Below are 21874 nucleotides of genomic sequence, written 5' to 3'. Positions count from 1 at the left end.
CAATAATAAGATATATATGATATTTATGGTTATTTATAACAGAAATGTTTATTGAGGACCTACTACATGCTTGGCATATAGTAAACAAATTTTCCTATCTTTCCTATCTTTGAATTCTTTGCTGTGGGCGTTATCCCGTGAATTGTAGGATGTTGAGGAGCATCCCTGGCCTCTACCTACTAGATGTCCTTAGCAAACCCTTCTACCAGCAGTTGTGACAACCCAAAATGTGTCTAGACATTTCCAAATGTCCCCTGAGGAGCCAAGTGGGCAAAAATCACCCCCAGTTGAGAACCACTGATCTAGTAGAAGGATGCAGATAAGTGAATAGGCAATTGCAGTGATATTGAAAGAACCCAGAGAAGAGATTAATTAATTTATTGAGTGCAATAAAGTTAGTAAAAAGTATATCTTCAGTGGCCTGCACAAGCTTCTTTGTCTCCCCATCCTTCCTTCTGTGCCAAATACTAATAGATGTAGGTGCCTGTTAGACACCTCATTTCCCTGTGGGCCTGCCTGGTCCTGCCATGTTTAGGAGAACTGAATTGAGAAGCTGTGGTCAGTTACTCATGCATAACCCCAGAAATATCCCTTTTATGAAAACCATGCCTAACAGTCTGAGGAGGGAAATTTTGGTTCTGGGGCAGACCAAAGTTTGCTCAGAGTATATGAAAAGATTTAATTCAAAATGTTGATTATAGTTTGTTCTGTCTGTAAAGAAATCTTTACTGTTAAAATTCTCTTTATAGTAATAGCTAGGATTCCTTTCTTGCAGTCGTACCCTTAAACCAAAAGTAAATATTGTTCTGTCCACTCTTTTCCTTTCAGCATGCCAACTCGATCATAGGGTTCCAGTGGAGATCAAACTATTTTAGTTATACTCAGGGGTTATTGGGAATTTTGGAACAAAAATGTTAGAGGATAAAATCCTTTAACCTTGTATCTGCAGCTTGTGCTTATTATTGTTTATGCACAGAGAGCATGGAGGAACTTCGCCTCTGGGGAAATGAGCAACAACTGTTTCTGCTTAGCTCTGTGAGGAGGCCCCTTTTTGGGGTGGGGTAAGAGGATTAGGTCATAACGTAAATCCATTAAGAATTTTAAAACAATGTCATCTATCACACAGGCCTTACTGTAAAACCTACATTCTCACATATGAGGTCTCCTTCGGGGAGAATCATTGTTTGAAACCTCTTGGGGATTTTGAGTGACAGAGTTTAACTATGGGTGGTTGATTGAATGGAACTCTTCCCAGAACTGTGTATATTTCTCGCATGATGAACGCTATAGAGACCTTTAAATGCCTCTGGACTTAGTTCAGCGTATCAAACCACTACTTCTTGAAGAATTTTGTGGTTAGATACCCCTACTTCATAGGACTCTTGAGAGTTTAAAATGAGAAAATGTAAGTGAAGGTTTTTTTGTCAATTGTAGAACACTATACAAACGTACAAATGTAAGGCATCACTGTTGTTACTTTATTGCTGCCAATAAGGCTGCTGGAGCCAAACTCCCAAGAGACAGTCTCTTGTGTGCATTGTGTAGTTGGTGTGTGTTCTGCACACTGAAATAGATTTTCTTAAAAACACACAATTATTTTAATTTTCTTAGTGATTTTATTTAAGTATAACTTTCGCATATATCCTGATCCCAGGGCCACTATGCTGCACAACTCCAGGGGGCACCGTTCAGTTGTAGTGGCTTTGATTCATCCCATAGCATTCCTTCCCTTAGAGCTGGACCGTGATACCCCATGCTGCAAGAATGTGATCAACCAGCTGAGATGGTTAATCCCGAGAATTTACAGTCCTATCTAGCTTTTTTTATTTTTATAAACATCAACTCAAATGCTGCTTGTTTTGGTCAATTTTTCACAAGTTTTTTTTTTTTTTTGCTTCCCTATGGATTCCAACACAAGGTGTGTGTTCCTTTATTGAATGAAAATGGAGATGAAGAGAGGCACTAAACACATCACTTTTAAACTCTCAAGAACAGGGGCAGAGTCTGTGTGAGGACTTATCACATTTTTTCTATAAAGGGCCAAACGGTGAATATTTTCAGGTTGTGGCTTATGGAGTCCCTGCCTCGACTATTTAACTGCTGTTGCAGTGTGAAAGCAGCGGTGGACAATATATAAATGAATGAGCCTCGTTATGTTCAAATAAAACTTTATTTATGGAACAGATTTCACTTTCATATAATTTTCACGTCATAAAATTTTCATTTTTTTCAATGACTTAAAAATATAAAATTCATCTTTAGTTCACTTAAACAAAAATAAAGTGGTTGGCTGTTATATGCTACCCCCTGGTCTATGATATTCTCACTGTTGAGAATAGCATGTCGCTATGCACAAGTACCTTCTTAATCAGTGCTTCCCCAGCTAAGGACAGAGCAACACTCACCAGTCATTTAGCTTACAGGGCAGAATCTGGAATCCTTGGTCAGCCCCTACCCTGATGCTTTCCGGCTCTGACCTTGGGCTGGTCACATGATAACAGTCTCAGGCTGCTCATTGGTAAAATAGTGATAAGAATTCTTTTTCTGCCTCCCTTACGGGGCTGGTTGAAACCTCAAATGAGATTAGGCTGTCTAGCACTTTCTGAACGCAAAGGCATTGTATAGAAATGTCAAAGCATAAAAGCATTTTCTTATAGTCTTATTCCAAATTTCCTCTATTGCCTTTATTTTCAAAAAGTGCATCAACATTCTAACCATCCTCCACCAAGCATTTCTGGTAAGGCCGTTCTATGCCAGGCTGAGCCCTGAGGATATACAGATGAATAAGATCTAGACTCTGCCCTGGGGGTAAAAAAAATTGAGAGAATTCCGATGTGATGTGGCACATTTATAACAGAAGAGGGAGGGAATGAGCAAAGGTGGGAGAGACTTGCCCTGCTGGGGTGGGCATGGACTATGAGAGAGTCAGAGAAGGCCTCCCTGTGAAGATGCCAGCAAAGCAGGTCTGGGAGAGGGGGGGTACTTGAGGGGATGGCTTGCAACTTGTGATGACATGGAGCTGCATGGACAATTGGGGGAACTTAACTACAAGGAGCCCAGCACGGGTGAGGAGCCCATTAGGAAAGGAGGCTGGAGAGAGGTGGGTAGAGGGAGGCAGACCTCTCTGTGCCGTGCGAGAGAGTTTGGATTTTTTTCCCCGTAAACGAAGGGAAGTCATTGAGTGTTTTAATCAGGGCCATAGCATAATCAGCTCTGAGCTCTGGAAAAGTCACTCTGGGGGCACATATGGGGGGAGAAACATTTGGGGTGGGAGCAGTAGTGGTGACAAGGAGACCAGTTAGAAAAGCTCTGTAATAATGCAGATGCGTGATGAGGAGCTGAACTGTAGGGTGATTGATAGTATTAGGATGGAAGAATGAAGATGCCTTTACAACACTTGTGTACATTAAAAGACTTTTTTGAAAGTCGAATAATATTGAATACACTGGAGAAACACAGGATTTAAAGATACTGGATCCTTTTTTAAATAAACAGAAAGGTATACACACACACACACACACACACACACACACACACACGAATTATCAGACTCAGATTCCTTGAAGGTGTTTGCCTTCAATTTTTCTTCAAATTGGAGAAACTGTACAATTGATCATTAACAAAGTACAGTGTTTAAAATTTCTGAGTAATCCATGTTATAGTCTTGATATCTAAAGAGGATAATTGACAGAGCTTTTACAAAGGAAGTATTTATTAACAAATAGGAAAGTGTCAGCCTCTGCTGAGATTTCGATGACCTTTTGCTTAGAACTTGGTTTCTCTGTAGAACGCATCGTGATTTATGTTTTTGTTTCAGAAACAGGTCCAAGCATTAAGAAACCGATTCCAGCTTCTCCACGTAAGTCTTTATGCAACTGTTTCGAAATAAAGCCTCCTGGGCTTTTATAAGAATGAGTTGGTTATGGAACATTTGCCAAACTTTGAGTTTTGATAAGAAGACTTATGCTCTCATTCTCCCTCACCCCATTTTTCTCGTACTTTCTTTTTTCCCTTCCTCTGTCATTCCTTCATTCTCCTTTCTTTTTTCCTCTCTACCTTTGCCATTTTAAAGTATGAATTTGTTAACCCATTGGTGTGTATCACCTTAATGCGAATGTAGTAACTTTCTTAGGTTTAGAGAAGTTCATCATCTGCATACTTATATCGATTGTGATCTGAAAGCATTAACATACAGCTATGGGAGGGGTTTGCTTTTATGTATCAGCAGCAGTATCTACCTGCTCAGAGAAGTAGTGATAAAGGAACTAGCTGCTATACCATTAAGACAATCACTAGTCCAAGGGGTGTTGAGAAGGCTTGTAAGACAAAAAGGGAGAGAGACCAACTGCTGCAAAATGATGCGTTGGGAATTATCTGGGCCAATTTCAGTGGTTTATACAGAAGAAAACTCTGACCCAGAAGTATTTAAGTGACTTCCCCGTGGTAATAATTGTCACTGAGGCAGGACAAGAGCCTGGGCTTTCTGGGTGTGCACCCAGAGCTCTTCTAGATAATGTTGCCTTGTGAGGAGAGTCTGTACATTTTTTTCCTCTTTAAGACTTTCCAGGTTAGTCTCCATGGCTGACCCCATAACATACACGTAAAAATCAGTCTGGAGAGTTCCTTTATGCTAAGTACTTTATAAACCATTCTATTAAGTGTATTATTTTAACAATATCATGGAACAGTATCATGAACCCAGAAAGAGATGCATATGGACACGTTCTCTGGTACTCACCTCGTCTGATTCTCATAAATGACATCTTCGTCTTTAGAATTTTCGAATATTTTCATTAAAAACTTTTACTCATGCCCCACTTCTGCATCTGTAGGCATGAAAAGACAAGTCATCTTTTAATATCTGTCCTACAGACTAAATGGCGGCTTGGTTTGTCTTAACCTCCATAGCGTTCTTCCCACTTCTTACTCCTCCTAGGGGATCCCCAGCCCCTTTGCAATCTCCTTTTGTTTACCCCCTGCCTGCAGCAGGTGAGGTAGTGCTGTCCCATTTTTTAGAAGTTAAATGAACACCATAGGGCACATGGCTAGAAGAGTAGGGACCAGGACTTGGGAATTTGGATCCTTCAGAATCTTCTCTACCACATTATACTTTTCCTGAGCCCTTTCAAGTGCTGGGGCTGCTCAAGGGTCACATTTGTCTACACCTGTATCTTCTACACTGAAGTTGTTGAATTTACATAGAGATCAGCTGGAGTCACTTCTGACTGGAGAGGAGCATAGAAACAGTATTGAAATAATGGGGAGATCCTGTACCTTCAATTTATAGTAAAAAAAAAAAAGAGAGACTTTAGAAATTTTATTCCACCAAAAACCTCTCTCCCTTGGAAACTGATTTTTACTTTTTATAAGTGATTCAAAGAAGGTAGTTCTCTTAAATGAAAGGAAATGTTCTATTTCTGTGGCCTGGAGTTAATTTCAAATATAAAAATCTTTGCCAAATGGAGGAACAATTGGTTCTATTTATATGTTTTGCTGACCATAAAATTGACATCACTCCCCACTGAGGAGTATTTCCGTTCACCTCATAGAAAGATCATGGTTGGAAAAGTGTTAAAAAGTAGGTTGTGTTAAATGACACAATAGGTAATTGTTGAGATGGAGGGTTTAATGTGAGGAGGTCTGTGAAATTTTATAATCCATAGGAATAATTTATCCTTATTGTATGTTTTCTCCTTCTCACCACCTTTCTTCCTGTTATCTTTCATACTTTTAAATGTTCATGAAGGTATGTTTGTAAAGTGTTTGGAGTGTGTCTTTTATATAGTGTCTTGTTGTTTTTTGTGTAGTGTCTCAGTGTTCAGTGAATAAGAAGCCGTGAGTCAGATTTTGATAGAAGTTCACCTTATTTTCCCAAGCATCTTAACCTTTGACTTTCCAAGCCACTTTACCATTCAAATAGTAGGTCCTCAGATTGAGACAATGAACCATAGACCTAAGGTTTTACAGAGTTGACAAATTTGATTTTTTTAGTAAGTTTGTTGCACAAAATAAATTGCAAACTGAGGGTATCTTGGAAATCCGAAAATTTCATTTTTCTCTTGAGAAAATATTTCCAAGTTACACATACAGTGCATTTTGTTGGAATCCACTTTTTATCCTCAGATTTTATTAGCTGGTGCTCAGCCTTTCTGACAATACTTGTGAAACAATATAAAATTGCAGCATGTGATGCAGAGTCACTCAAAGTATGCATTGGTTTCTCTTCATTATAGCGATATTCCATGGTCTGGACACCCTAACCGTGATGGGCATTGCGTTCGCAGCATTTGTGATTGGAGCACTGCTGACAGGGGCCTTATGGTACATCTATTCTCACACAGGTTAGTGTGACTGTTGCATATCAGTTGGTGCACATTCCATGTGCCTGGCACACTATAGACACTGAGTGTTTCATTGCATGGATGAATGGATGAAATAATGAATGAAAGAGAGAGAAAGTTCATTCCCACCATTTTCACATTTACGTATTTGGCATGAATTGGGTTTTGCAAAAATATAATTTGCTTTAAGCAAATCTCTAAATTCCTTTTAGAAAAGGAGTGTTTAAACTATTTATGTTAATTACATTTGCGATGTTGCTGAAGTTTAGCTGCTAATAAAGCTATTTTGTGGTTAGGGTTTAATTAAAGAAAGATAATGCAGGCAAACTGGAAACATAAAACATTCCCCCAAAGCTAAAAACTTCAGAATAAACATATAAATGGGCAGGAAGTAAAAAAGGAAGCCAAGGTGCTGAGCAATGTCCACCAGAGGCCCTAATCAACGGCATAAACCAGAATTTCTCGACCTTTTTTAAATGCATACCATGTCTTCTTTGATAAACATAGAATTCTCATGTCTTGCTTGAAAATTATTTAAATTTTCAAAATATATTTTCGTGAATTGTAAACAGATAAAAATGGTGAAACAAAGCAGTTTGTTTTCAAGTTATGCTCTTCCACCCCTAAACATTCTCATGTGCCTTTCTTCCTGCCCCTTACCCCCAGTCCCAGGGTTGAAACATTCTGGCCTGAACAGAGAACCTGTTCTGACTCCAAGACAGAATGCAGGCCAGGCTCGGAGAGTCTGTCATGCAAGGGGAAGGAACAAATGGACTGCCCTTCTATTGCTTCTTTCTTAGGTTCCTTGCAAATATGGAAAGGAAAGACATGCATTTTGAGGCGTGTCTAGGAAGCTAGTTGGTACTGTCTGTTCTTGGATGCTTGTTTACACTGTGAAGCTAGGTAAGCTGCTGGATTGATCATTCAGGTGAGACAGGCACAGACTTTCTGTTTAGAATTTCATTAATTCTCCATTGGACCAACACATGCCATGATCTTTGGCCTTACCTTGGGCCATCCAACTAGCCAGGCTGAAACGATGGCTGCTTTATAGGGGAGAGAAGTACGGAAGGGCGTTTTGAGAAGTCATATCTTAATCTTCATCAGAATCTTCCCTTCAAATACTGCATTCTCTGACTGACTTACTTTAAATTATGGCAGAAGGAGAAGAATGAACCCTATGGTGCTTAGCGTGGGAAAGTCACACAGTCCAAAACAAAAGTTTAGGAGTTTAATAGTAGGCTTTGAGTCCACAGATTCCTCATCAGCAACCTTTGAGTGAAGCCAGTTACCCCTAGACAGCACATGTTTGAACTGTGAGGGTTCACTTATACGCGGATATTTTTCAATAATAAGTACTACAGCACTACCCGGTCCGCGGTTGGTTGAATCCACGGATGCAGAGGAACTGCGGATGCGGAGGGCTGACTATAAGTTACATGCAGATTAACCTCCGCGTGGTTCAAGGGTCAAGTGTATATTTCATGAGAGAGAAAGGAAATAAGTCTCTTAAGTGTAAGGCTCTGAGGATATATGAACACCTGTGAATCAGTTTAGGAATGTTCTTCTTCATGAGCAGCGTATACAAGCGCTGGAAGGCACAGCGTTTAGAAGAGGAGCATCTTAGAGTTAATAATTTTGTCACAGGAGTACTGACACATTCACATCTCAGACTCACAGTTCTTTGCAACTTTCCCCAATCTCCTGCATGGCCGTAAGGTTCTAGGGCTGTTGGGCAGCTTATGCCGTATATACTAGGAATGAACTTGAAAGTACGCCAAGAAGACTCTGTAGCCCTGAGAATTTCTACGGGGTAGTCATCCACAGATGCTTACCACGTACCTGCTGAGCCATGACTGGCCTTGGTCATAGAGCTACACCCCCAAACCCCGAAAGCTAATCTCAGGCCAGTAGGGCCAGGAAGCCAGGTGAAGGCAGAAGAGGGCAACCAGATGGCACTCACTATGGGAACAGATCCCACTGAACTCCCTCTAATAATCCCAGACTCTTGTCCATGGCCACGCTTACAAACCCGGGAAAAAGCAAAGCCTGGTTCCGTGGCACGTATTGCTGCTTGTTAAATTCTAAGGTGTGTTGTTACTGTTCCCTTCTCCCCCAAACCAGAGACTTAAGGAGGAGTTTATAAGTTTTGTTCATGTAGAAGTAGATTTGTAAGTAGATTAAAAAACAAAAGCAAAAACACAAAGGCCTTCCTGTGATGATTTCCAGCAAAATAAATTATGCTGATTTGGAAGCTGAAAGGTTTATAGACACTGTCATTTGGGCTCTAAACCTGTTAGCATCACATATGATACAGCTTCAAATGACTTTTAAAAAATTAATTAATTAATTAATTTAGGCTGTGCCAGGTCTTAGTTGCAGCACGCGGGATCTTTTTAGCTGCGGCATGTGGACTCCCAGCTGTGGCACGCATGCGGGATCCAGCTCCCTGACCAGGGATCAAACACGGGCCCCCTGCATTGGGAGTGCAGAGTCTTACCCACTGGACCACCGGGGAGTCCCCAAATGACTTTTTATTAAAAGCTATAGCCTATGGTTCATTTTAAAGACTGCTCATAAGGAATACCAGCGTCATGCAAGCAAGAAAAATGCTCACTTTAGGACCAAATGGTAGTTTCCTATCTAGAACCCCCTCAGTTTCTTACCTGGGTCAGCTAGCAGCAAGTTTAGATAAAAAGAGAAGATCATAATGCAGTGGCCAGTGGTAAGAGGTGTCTATACAAACACTGACTCAGTCCATTCAGTTTCCACAATAATCTAAGCTGTGGAACTCAGACCTTATATGGTATATTTGGGGGTTCAGGCAGCATCTGCCTCTATGGCTAAAACGATCCTTAATTTAGACAACTTCCTGTTGTGCTGTCCATTCCATCTGCAGCACAGAGTGCAGAACCAAGTCACAGGTTTCAATTGTGGAGATCTACTTACACACCTGGAATGTGTGTTAGTCCAAAAAAGCTGGGTCCCTGCTTTATCATATGACAACTTTGGGCACAATAAGGGATACTTCCTTAGGGCTATATTCACTCTGTTTGGAAAACTCCATTTCTAATATTTACATTCTCCACTAAGATGGTGCAGAGTGGAGGGGCAGTCAGGGTGGAAATGGTGCTGGAATGGAGCCATAGAATCTTCATACTCCTGGGAGCCTAGCTAGGTCATGGTCCCTCACCTGACTCATGAAGGTCCCCAAAGTCATGTGCAATATTATATCTATTAATTTTTTGAGGAGAGGAGCAAAAGCATTTATTTTTAATTTTTAGTAAAACTTTTAAGCTTTATCACAACATGCACATAGTTTAAAGGCTGAAATAGTTCTGTAAGACTTGTTATGAAAAACATGAGTCCCCTACTGCCCCACTCCCTTTTCTGTCTCTTCAGAGCACCATTTTTGACTCTTAGCTGATTCTCTTGGACATCAATCCACATCTCTAAATAACATGAATATATTGCCACTTCTTGACAAAAATTTTAGGTCTTTTCTGTTGACCTCTTACTATGGAAAATGAAAATTTAGTTCTCTTTCAGCCCTGTGTCCCAATTATATATTCATGCCCTTTTTGTCCCCCTTGTCCCCACCATCCTCCAAATAGAATTACACTGACATTTTGGTTAGGTCAGAATTAATGTTTGCATTATTATGACAGCCTAAATACTAACCACACTTTAGCCATGTAGTATAATAGTGTTGCTTCTCCTGCATGACTTCTAATTTTCCCTAGAATTAATAATTGTCTCTCTCTCCACCCCCACATTACCTTGGTTTTGTATATAATTATCACTAATTCATCAGTTGACTCTCTGCCAATTGTCTCAATCTCCTCTTAACACTTACACGTTCAGACATCAGATATTCTACTGATTCATTTTCCTCAGTACTTTCTAGTTGTGGATGTCCTGTGTCATGGATCCTGTCTTCCCCCTTCTTGGTTTAAAGGGAACATAAGAGGTAAATGTTTTTTGCACCATGCATGTATGCAAATATGCTCATTTTATACAAACACTTGGTAGATAGTTTGGCAAGGTATAGAATTCTAGGTTACAACTAGTTTTTCTTCAGAATTTTGAAAGCACTCCTCATTGAGTTTTACCTCTGAAGATTGCTTTTGGGAAATGCAAAGCCATTCAGATTCCTGAGCTGTTTTTTCTCTCTGGAAGAAATTTCACAATAATAGTGCTTGATTTAGGTATATTTTCATTCATTACGCTGGGCATTAATTGAGCCCTTTCAGTCTAGAAACTATGTCCTTCATTGTTGAGATTTTTTAGAATTATTTATTTTTTCTTGCCCCTGTTTTTTTTGTTCTCTCATTCTAGAAATAATTTTATTTGAAAGTTGAACTTCTTGAATCGTCCTCTAATTTTCCTTTTCTGTTTTCCATCTTCTTCCTTTCGTTATTTTCTAGGAGATTTCTTCATCTTTATCTTTCAGTTTCTTATTGCATTTTTAATACTGCCTTCATATTTGTTAATTCCAAGAAGTATTTCCTATGAATTAAAAAAAATATATCCTACTCTTATGGGTGCAATGTCTTATCTCTCTGAGAATATTAATATAGAATTATTTAAGAATAGGGAAGTTCTGAGCTTGTGGGTAGAACATATTGATTTTGAACTTCCCTTAGGGTGATCTGGCTAGGCCTTTTACTGAGGAACTCCTGGTATCTCATCTTTGGATCTTTCCTCTTGAGCTTATTAGATTTTCAATGAAACAGGTTTTCCTGTTTCCTTCCTGGAGGTTGTAGTTCTGGCTGTCAGCATTCTGGGGGTCACAACATTCAACATGTAGACATTAATTTAATTCTCCTCTGTAATTGTGGTTCTCTACCCTCAGTTGTGCTGGTGTTGGTCATTCCCGGAACCCTAGTTTCATCCTCTTTAGAGAGTAAACTTCCTGTCTTCCTCCCAGATGAGGAAGGGCAGGGTCCCAGCGCCATGGAGTAAAGAAGGGGATTTAGAGAAATGTTATTGCTTCTCAAACAGAAGTTTAGCCAACCCAACTTCTTACAGCCCTATGTTCACCCTCTTGCCTAGGGGTACCTGATGCCACCATTTCCTGAGTTTTTGAGGAGTTCTGTGTTACAACTTGGCTGTTTCTCAGCTTTTCCTACTGGTGGCTTAGTTTCCACCTAAGCCTTGACTTGAATCTGCTAAGTCAGTTACTACTCACCCATTTCCTCATTAGCTTCCAATATTTTATTGCTATTGTCTCCACTCCTGCTTTCTTTCTTCTTCTTGTAGGTTTTCTTTCTTCTTATAGGTTTATGCCTTTTAAAAATCTGTAAATTGTCATTTTGGTAAGATTTTCCTCTAAGCCTATGACTTGCAGTTTTGTACCAATTAATATCTTGATTCTTGATATTTGAATTTCATAAGCTCCCTCCTGTGAGAAGAGTAAACTAGACTACCTTTAGTTTAGGGAAGTTTTCAGTCTCTTTTCATCAGTTTCAAAAATTATCCCTCCCCATTCTCCAAGAAAAAAGACCTACCTTTTGCGGGCAAAACTGTAGGAGGGGGTGGGTTAGATGTTGTTATAATTTATCTTTACTTTAACTTGCCTTTGTGGTCCCTGAACAGGATGCACTCAAAGTCTGATGATAATAAGAAGAGGCAGAAGAGGGGAAAAGTGGGAGGGAGGCCACCTTCTATGTGTATCTGTACCACCTTAGGTGTGGGCTATTGTCAGAAATTGGACTTGAAGCACTAGTTTGTTCAATTGCTAATCTTGTTACCTGAGCCAAGAATATGAACCATGTTTCTCTTTAGTAAACATAGAGATGATCTGTACTTCACAGGGTTATGAAGGTGAGAGTATTTAAACAAGAAATGCAAGTGAAAAGTTTTCTGAACTCCAAAGTCCTCCAAAAAATGTAAGGTTGCTCATATGTGCAGGCAGAAAAAAATCTAAGTGTGGAAGGAACACTGTGTTTCACAGAACAAAGTAAAATGCTGAGATGTTGAATTAGGTGTGCCTGTCCCAATCCCTCGGGCTTCTGTTCAACAATCCTGAGTTGAACACACTATGTTCTTAAAGCAGAAGTCAAGCACATACCCAGGTCCACCTGAGTCAGGTAATTAGGATGCGCCTTTTAATTAGGAGCGTCTCTGGAGGCTTCAAATGCTTTCAGACATCTGAAGTTTCTCTAAGCTCCCCAGTTTAGTCCAGGTGAAGAAAGAAACAGCAAGAAGATCAGCTAAAGTGTGACTAAAGTAGGAGACAAGAGACTAACTCCCAGGGATCAGAAAGATGCAGGTGGGACAGATGGGAACCCTGGTATGCCTGGAGAGAGGGCAGGATCCACTCTTTTCACCCAAGTGCTCAGGTTAAGTTAAAGTAAGATGCCTACAGAAAACCAAAGTGCAGGTGCGAACAGGTTGGCCATATTGCGGGAACATAGAAAGAAAGTAGGAGGCAGAACATTTTGAAAGATTTTACTTCCTGCCTTGGAACCTTTCTCCATAACTTATAACAACATCTAATTCACCCCTCCTGCAGAGTTTTGCCTACAACAGCAAAGTCCTTTAGCTTGAAAAGTGAGGAGGGACAATTTTTGAAAATGATGAATAGTGATTGAAAGCTTCTCTAAACTAAAGGTGGTCTAGTTCACTCTCCTTATTGGAGTGAGCTTGTGAAATAATTATAATTAGGATATCAAGAGACAATAATTGGTACAAAATTGCAACCAACACATAGGCCTAGAGGAAAATATCTTTGTTTTCTCTGCAGCATCAAGTAATATTAGGTCTAAGTCACCCCCAGGCATATGGTGTTCAATCCAATGCTTAAATATCTCTCAAGAAAGAAATTCCATAAATTCCCGCTATAACTAGCCAATCCTCATAATCAGCAAGTTCCCTGCTATGTGACCTAAATCTCTGTCACTGCCATTTAAACTCATTTCCTCATGTACTGCTCTCCAGGGAGCAGTACACCTGTCTGCTCCTCTTTGTAATAATCCTCTGTGGGCAATATTTGCAAACGGTCTGCTTTGGGCTAAATAACTGAGATTCCTCTCACCTTTCTTTAAAATTCTTCTGTTGTTGTTTCCCCATAGAGCTTCTCCATGTTATTCACATCTTTAGATTAAGTTTCTTCCCCAGGACCTGCCATGGTGAAAGATTTTTTTTTTTTTTTTTAAAGTGAGCCAGACCCACTGAATAATTGGCCACTGAGGGCTGATCAATTTGAGGCTCTTTTCTTTTTCTTTTTTTTTTTTATAATATTCTCTTACTATTTTTTTTTTAATATTTATTTATTTATTTATTTATTTATTTATGGCTGTGTTGGGTCTTCGTTTCTGTGCGAGGGCTTTCTCTAGTTGTGGCAAAGGGGGGCCACTCCTCATCGCGGTGCGCGGGCCTCTCACCATCGCGGCCTCTCCTGTTGCGGAGCACAGGCTCCAGACGCGCAGGCTCAGTAATTGTGGCTCATGGGCCCAGCTGCTCCGCGGCATGTGGGATCTTCCCAGACCAGGGCTCGAACCCGTGTCCCCTGCATTGGCAGGCAGATTCCCAACCACTGCGCCACCAGGGAAGCCCGTGAAAGATTTAAGAGATAAGAATCCAGTTGTAAAGTAGACTGCCAAAGAGGTGGCAGGAAATCGGATCTGGACAGCTCCACGCCAAGCTAAAGAAAGGAAATAGGTTATCCCTTAAAATATGTGGGGTTTTTTTTTTTTTTTTTTCTTAAAAGCATCTCTGGCAATATCTAAGCTCAGCCACAGGCTAATAGGTGAGCCGGGTGGAATGGAAGGCAGCCATGCTCACCATTATACCACCAACTCACACTGAGCCGGGTGGAATGAATCCTTGTCCTAACACACCTTCCTCCTGAGTATCCCGTGTGCCAGATGCCTCTTTCCCCTACTCACTCTCCTTCCCAAATATCTCTTCCTCGGTGGTTTGAGATTTTAGGAGCAAAGCATGAAGACTGAACACATTTCTTCTGATGGCCAAGCTTGATATTTATGAGCAGGGAGCCTTCCTTGAACCTTCATTCTCTAAGTGCACCCGCTCTGCGTAGCCCTGCGGTCCTCCCTGACCATCCATCTTCTCCAGAAGTAGGCCGGTTGTATTTGTCACCCAAGGGATATTTTAGAGAAACTCAGTGCTCCAAGAAATCAGAGGTCACTGTGATAGAGAGCAGAAAACCAAAGAACCCATCTTAGAAAACCTAAGGGGGGGCTTCCCTGGTGGCGCAGCGGTTGAGAATCTGCCTGCCAATGCAGGAGACACGGGTTCGAGCCCTGGCCTGGGAAGATCCCACATGCCGCGGAGCAACTAGGCCCGTGAGCCACAACTACTGAGCCTGCGCGTCTGGAGCTTGTGCTCGGCAACTAGAGAAGCCGCGATAGTGAGAGGCCCGCGCACCGCGATGAAGAGTGGCCCCCGCTTGCCACAACTAGAGAAAGCCCTCGCACAGAAACGAAGACCCAACACAGCCAAAAAAAAAAATAAAAATATAAATAAATAAAAAATTTTAAAAAAAAGAAATAGGAATGGTGGAAGAAAATGAAAACATTTTAAAAAAAAAAAAAAAAAAAAAAAAAAAAAAAAAAAAAAAAAAAGAAAACCTAAGGGACTCTGTTGGCTTTTTAAGCAGAAACATCTGCACATTAAACTTTCTTTCTCATGGTGAATTTTTCTGTAGTGCCACTTGCATCTGACAATGAGAAAACTTTTCTTGATTTCTCCAAAGGTAAAAGTTTTTCCAAAGGTAAAAGTTTTTAACAACTTGGTTATACTGAGAAATCGCACATCTTACATGTGAAAAAAGACACAGAGCTAGAAGGGATAGTCTAAAGAAGCTATTTTCAACATTTCCAAGCAGATTCTCAAACAAAGGTACTCCTTGGCACACTGTTTTCTCAAGGCCAGCAGATAATTAGGGTAAGTTGACTTGTCCACCCTGGTGAAATGTATCCTGTAGTCTTGAGTATAGGGGACTTCTTTGTTTTGTTTTGCTTGGGGTTTCATTTTGGACTGGTGTTTTGTATTAGCAGCGCAAGAGTTTCCAAAACTCTGGAAGTTGAAAGACCTTTTTAATGGGCAATGATTAAAATAAACTGACATGGCAACAAATTATATTTGGCAAATAGACATCGGAAAGCAAATATTCAGACTTCCTGGGCAGGGAGTAGTACTGGCACTTTTCCTGAATGTGAATAATCAAGCACATGTCACATTTGGGATGAGACAAACCTGTTCACTGTCGATAGAACAGCCAAAGCCATCTTGCTTTAGCTGCTATCAGGCCGAACAAACGAAACCCAGGTGAGCCAAAACGGGGAGTTAGGGTATTGACTTACCCCCTGCTTTTCTGATGGATCCTTTATTGAAATGGAGAAAAGATATTTTTTAAATGTGCTTCACATACAGCCACTTTAGTCCTGCTAATTGATAACCTGAGAATCCAGCTGGGTATGTTTCAACATGTGGGTTGTAAGGGGGCTGAATTTTTAAACTGTATCACGAGTTGTTCTAGTCTCTGGAGGTTTTGGGGTTTTTTGGGGGTGGGAGGGGGTAGACATAATTCAGAATAGCTAACAGATTTAATTTCCTTTTAGAAATAAAGTTCCCACTCTGGGGAAAGTGGATATCTGGCAGAAAGTCACTATCATTGAGGCAAACTTCCCCACCTTTAACTAAATGCACACATGAAGGGTAGAGGGTAATGCTGGAAAGGGTCCAAAATATAGATTGCCAAAAAAAGAAGAGTGAAAATACATTGTTTCTCTGCCTCTGAGGAATACTGACCTGCTCTCCCCTCTCCATCCCACCAATCCCAGAAGAATAGATAATCAGAGGAAATACAGCAAGGGCCAAATATGCAGCAAGCATATGAAGGCCCTGAGGTTGAGGCCAGAATGTGTGTTGTAGCTGTGTGGTTCATAAATGGGTGACAGGGAAAGCTGTAACCAGACCCAGAGGCATGAGCTGCTTCTACATTTTGTAGAACTGCTGTTTTGGCAGAGGCTTTTGAGGGGCCCCAAAAGGGGAATGGAAGTAACGGACTAAGTTCCTGTGCTTGGAGGGCAGAGCCTTTGCTGGTGTGTTTTGTTTTAAGGAAGAGGCCAGAGGGTTGCTTATCAACTGCGGAGTGCTGTGTATTTCAGCCTGACAGGAAAGAGGAGGCTCATTCATAAACAGACCTGGCCCTCCGGGGCTTCCCACATTGGAGCGGGGAGATCGCTGACCAGAAGTGTACGAAGTTGACGCTTTGACTTTTCGAAGAAAATGCAGTATTTGTCATCAGAGAGCCTTGATCACTTTTCCCTACCTAGAGCCATTGTTTGAGGGCTGCCCTGAGGCCAGTTTTGTTGAAGAAAAGAGCTCTAGAGCCTTTTGCAGCGCTAAATGCAGACCATCTGTGTGACCCAAGGTTCCCCCCCTCCCCACAGCCCTGCGCACTTGACGTGAGGTATGGGCTTTGCTGAAATGCAGTGGGGTGTGTGATGAAAAGTGGGGTGCTTGATGTGTGAGGAGATGACTCAGGCTGCACCCTGCAGTAAACCTCCAAATGGAGGGGCTGTTGCCTGGCAACGACAGTCCCCTTGTGCAGCAGCTAAGCCCCTTCTTCAAAAGGTGTTTCTGGGAGCAGGCTCCTTCTATACCTGCATTTCTCAGGCGGGTCGTGTGCTCCATGCACAGTGCTCTCTCCGCTGTAGCTAGGGAAAAACCTAGCCGTCACCACCCCTATTTCGACCAGGGGTATTCAGAAAAAGGCCTCCAAATCGCCAAGATTCTCTTATTACAGTTTAAAGGTCTCACTCTCCAAACCCTACGATACCTTTATGAGAGGAGGTGTTTCCTGAATACAGGTGCTGGTCAGTTGGATCACACAGTACAGATGATGGTGGTCTTCAAAGGTTGCAGGCACTGAAATCCTGGGCGTTCGTCCTCAACTATCAGGGGTCTTTGCCCCTATTAACTGTCAGTCCGCTTGAAATCAGTTCTCTTTTTCCCCATGCAAGAGGCTTTAAAAGCAAAATAAAATACCCACAAGCAGAACAGCCTTATGGTACAAGGCCTTCTGGTCTAGTTGCTTCTGCCCATGGATGAGAAGAACATCAGAGAAAATGGGCTTTTCATTGTTATACAGCAGAAATTAGGACACCATTGTAAAGCAATTATACTCCAAAAAAGATGTTTAAAAAATAACTAAATAGGGGTTTCCCTGGTGGCGCAGTGGTTGAGAGTCTGCCTGCCAATGCAGGGGACACGAGTTCGAGCCCTGGTCTGGGAGGATCCCACATGCCGCGGAGCAACTGGGCCCGTGAGCCACAATTACTGAGCCTGCGCGTCTGGAGCCTGTGCTCCGCAACAAGAGAGGCCGCGATAGTGAGAGGCCCGCGCACCGCGATGAAGAGTGGCCCCCACTTGCCGCAACTGGAGAAAGCCCTCGCACAGAAACGAAGACCCAACACAGCCATAAATAAATTAATTAATTAATTAAAAAAAAAAAAAAACTAAGATAAAGCAAAAACTGAGTAAAAGGTCTTTTCAGAAGTGCACGTGTGTAACATGCGTCTCTCCTCACCCCTTTTCTTCATTAACTGCAGGAGAGACTGCAGGAAGGCAGCAGGTCCCCACCTCCCCACCAGCCTCGGAAAACAGCAGCGCAGCGCACAGCATCGGCAGCACGCAGAGCACGCCCTGCTCCAGCAGCAGCACGGCCTAGCCTGCCCCACCCACCGCCAAGGGCAGGACCGGGAGGGAGCCCACACCTGGGTCCAGATTCCAGACTCGGGAGGCTAGATCGTGGGTCCCTGGTAAAGAGAGTGAATTTCAATATAGCGATCACCTGTTGTGTTCACCCCCCACCCAGGACTAATGTAAATGTGACCCCTGGGCTTCTGTAACACACTAGATTCATGTGAGAAAGCTAAGGTGGTGGCCTTCTCCACCAGCCCCTCACAGGCTTGGGGGTTTTCAATGTGAAACACATGCCAGTTTTTAAAATGCTGCTTTGTCCAGGTAAGAACATCCGTAATTTGGAGCCCTACGTTTTACCCAGACGCAAAGAGTTGGTAAAAGGATAATAGTCAGATAGTAGAACCAGTGAGTAGATGTGGCCAAAGATTCTTTTATAACTGAACCAAGATGTAAAACAACAGAAATGCTTCAAGACTTCCTCAGTGTGTTCCTCCATGTCTAATTTGCACCTTCTGGATGCACACTTCTCACCTTGCTGCCACACTTGTGGGGACTGCTGTGTCGGCTTGATGGGTGCTGCCCTCACTGACTGCATCCTGACACACCTCAAGGCAACATTCCTTTCTTGTGCCCTGGGCCAAAAACAGTGCTGATTTCCTTATCAGCTTCCTCCTTCTCCCCACATTCACACACCAACTGCAAAAATGTCTTAATGCAAATTTTGCATTTCTTTATAGGCATATAGAAATTGAAAATGGCCAAAATCTGGGACTGCAGATTTGTGCCCATTTATGACAATGTGTTCTATTACATTAATGTGTAAATGGGGGCAAAATTCAGTTGTAAAGTTGAGGAGGAATTTGCACAGTGATATATTACCAGTACAAGTATATAATACGTCATTTGGCACATTCGTTTTTTTCAGTTGAAGAAGAGAAAATTCATTCCCATTTTTAAAATGTCCTACACCTTCAGAGTTGGAACTTATTCTTAAATATATTTGAGAGAATTAGTGTTTCCATGCAAAACATGTCAACCTTTTCAATAGACCCTTTTGTAAACACCAAGCTCTTGTAAGATGCAAATATATGGCAGATCCTTTTGGATTCCTGTTGGTTATCTGAACAGTGTCACCAGTTCTGCCAAGAAACTGATGAGATACGGAAAAAGACACTCATTTGGATTGCTTTAGTTCTCTTGCCTTAAATATACCCCCAAAACTCAAAAAGAATTTGAGGTGAATTTTATTAAAATGGAATAATATGATGCCACTTTGCAGCTAAAATAAGCTCAACTGATACCTCTATGTTAAAAAAAAGAATGCCAGAGGAAAATGTCCATGCCAAATCATTTACTACTGAAGGTAACTTCATTGCAAATAAATATTATTCTTTTTCCAGAATTCTCCCAAACAACTCAGAAGTCTACAAATAGAACAGGCTAGATTCTACCCCCAAACTATGCATAAGCAAATCTAACTGCTCTTAAAATAAGGAAGTTGTGCCTGGTTCTCTGTGAATGGAACCTTAAGTAGGAAATGTTGATGTCACCGGAGACCTGAGGGCAGTGTCTACAAGGCAAATAGGTGGAGATTGACAATCGTTAACCCATCATGGAGTCATGCTGTGATTGATTTGATAGTTATAGACATTCAATCAGGATGATTTTAATCAAAACAGATTGCGGGCTAAGATTTCCAGGCCATCTATAGTGATAATTTTGCAGATTTTCACAGACAAATGAAGATAGGAGATTAGAAAAAATTTTGCCTTCAGTTAACTTTTTTTAACATAAAGGTATCAGAGTGGAGGACCTAGATTATGCTACCTGTGTTTGAAAATAATGCGCTTTGCCTAACCTTCAGCAGAATGTATTGTTTTAGCATATTCTATGTATAAAAAAGTTTAAAGATGTCTTCAAAGAAGACTAGAGTCTTTAAGTCACTTATAGCTATATTTTACTACAAAAATCTGTGTATAAAGATATATTTAAGTGTTTTAGATAAATTTAAGTTACTCCATATGAAATGTTTAATTTCAGTTACTGTGAATTCTTTTGATCAGTTCTTTGCTTTTTAAAAATCCCTATCCATCCTGTTAAAAAGATGATTAGCTATTAAGAGGTATTAAAAGGTCCAATTCTTAGATGGACAGGGTTAAAACCTTTTGTAATATATTTAAATGTATATTTTTGAGAGAGATGCTACATTGCCGATGATTTTATAAATAATTTAAAATTAATTAACAAATTTATGGGTGCAAACCAAAAGATTTTAAAAGAAAGAGAAGAAGAAATCAACTTTTATTTGTTTGGGTCTTACTATCCAGAAGTATTATTCAGATCAAGAAATTCATGTTGATGAAACCCGATCCTGTGTTAATTGGAGAGTGAACATCATTAAGTATTTCTGAAATGTTTCTAAAAAGTGAACATTTTTTAAAAATTGTGTTTTCTCCCTAGCTTCCTGTTACAGCATTTCCAGTTGCTTCATACTTCACAGTTTTAATACAAAGTATAAGCTCTACTTTATAACACATCCTACAAGTTTCTTTAAAACTGTTTTTATATTCCAGTTAAATTCCTCTATCTGCAAAGTCTTCTGTTACTTCTGCAGGTTACACCCTTCATTTGCAGAGGCCATTTTGTTTTGTTTATTTGATGCAAAAGCTATTGTTGAAATGCTCTAAACTCCAAGGCAGATTGTGTAATACCCTATAGCTTTTCACTGTGTGGTGTGTACCAGCCGTTGCTCTGTATTTGGAAAGTCAGATTCCTTCTGAGTAAGCTGTTTCTATAGCATTTTCTAAACAAAACAAAAGGTCTTTTCCTTGTCTGTAATGAGATTGTAAACCCGTTTCCTGTGTGTGTTCTGTTGTGGGCGTGCTTGGGAGTGTGTGAGGGGGTGTGCACCTGTGTGCCGGTCTTTTTGTACTGTAACTACCTCATGATTTGAGTGATGGTTGTACTGCTGATTGTGTTAACAGAGCACATTTTGTTGGGTGACTCGTGCGTGTGATTTTTTTTTCCTGTTTGTTTTCACTGGGGGTTGTTCATGAAACTGACAGATGTTTTTCTGAAAAGGACTATTATCAGTTTCCAAATACAATACTTCTCTCTTCTGGTTTTTCCTGAATGAGCCTGATTTTGTTGCTGTTTTTCATCATCTATGAGGGTAAAAAGAGTACCCTGAAAATCCCTGTGGCCAGTTTGAGCACCCCTGTTGTACTCTTTTCTCTGTTCAGTATGTCGTCAATCTTGTGAACATGCTTAGATGTATAGTTTTGATAACCACAGTTTTAAGTCCTTTATCTGTGCATAATAAAAAGATATATATCAATTATTAATACGTGTCTTGTTTGGTCATCATTAAATTCTACCCTCAGGCTGATATAACCCTTGTTCATTGTGCCTTTCTCCTAAATTTATCATCCGCTATGACTGTGCTGATGAGGAGGAGGGAGGGGAAGGGCCAAGGCTCACAGAGCAGAGGTTGGGGGCGGGGGTAGACAGACCGGAGGGGGCGTGCAGGAGTTGCTACTCTTCTCAGAAAAACATGGCAGGAGACCTGGAAGTGGGGGTCAGCCCTGGAATCTGCTCAGGGGCTTTCTGTCAATCTCCTAGAGGCACGGAATGAGAAATAATACGTATTTTGGACCTACTATTTCCAATCCCTCCAAACACCTGAGTGCTGCTTCTAGCATTCTCTATCAATACGCCATCACCATCTACCAGCTGCTCAAGCCAGAAACCTGGGAATCTCTCTGGACTCCTTTTTGGTTCCCACACCCCCAAATGAATAAATCCAAGTTTATTCTATCTTTCGAATATCTCTTTCTCCCAACCATGCACTTATTTCT

At 41.0% G+C, this 21874-nt stretch overlaps 1 protein-coding gene across 7 annotated transcripts in view; it reads left to right on the top strand.

Moving 5' to 3' along the window:
• Nucleotides 1-21361, top strand: part of TGFBR3 (transforming growth factor beta receptor 3) — a 200773-nt gene extending 179412 nt beyond the window's left edge. For 5 of the 7 annotated variants that reach the window (XM_059926248.1, XM_059926234.1, XM_059926267.1 and 2 more), the window contains 3 exons: nucleotides 3818-3859; nucleotides 6234-6341; nucleotides 17924-21361. In XM_059926248.1, the coding sequence (XP_059782231.1) occupies nucleotides 3818-3859; nucleotides 6234-6341; nucleotides 17924-18042 (269 nt within the window). In that variant the 3' untranslated portion in view covers nucleotides 18043-21361. The remainder of the gene's footprint in view (nucleotides 1-3817; nucleotides 3860-6233; nucleotides 6342-17923) is intronic. The other 2 variants (XM_059926253.1, XM_059926273.1) reach the window with 1 other exon arrangement.
• The last annotated feature ends 513 nt before the right edge of the window (nucleotides 21362-21874 follow it).

Source organism: Balaenoptera ricei, chromosome 1 (genome assembly GCF_028023285.1).
Source record: "Balaenoptera ricei isolate mBalRic1 chromosome 1, mBalRic1.hap2, whole genome shotgun sequence".
NCBI classification, from domain to species: domain Eukaryota; kingdom Metazoa; phylum Chordata; class Mammalia; order Artiodactyla; family Balaenopteridae; genus Balaenoptera; species Balaenoptera ricei.
Note: the sequence above shows the minus strand (reverse complement) of the source record. Positions and strands in the feature narration are given on the sequence as shown.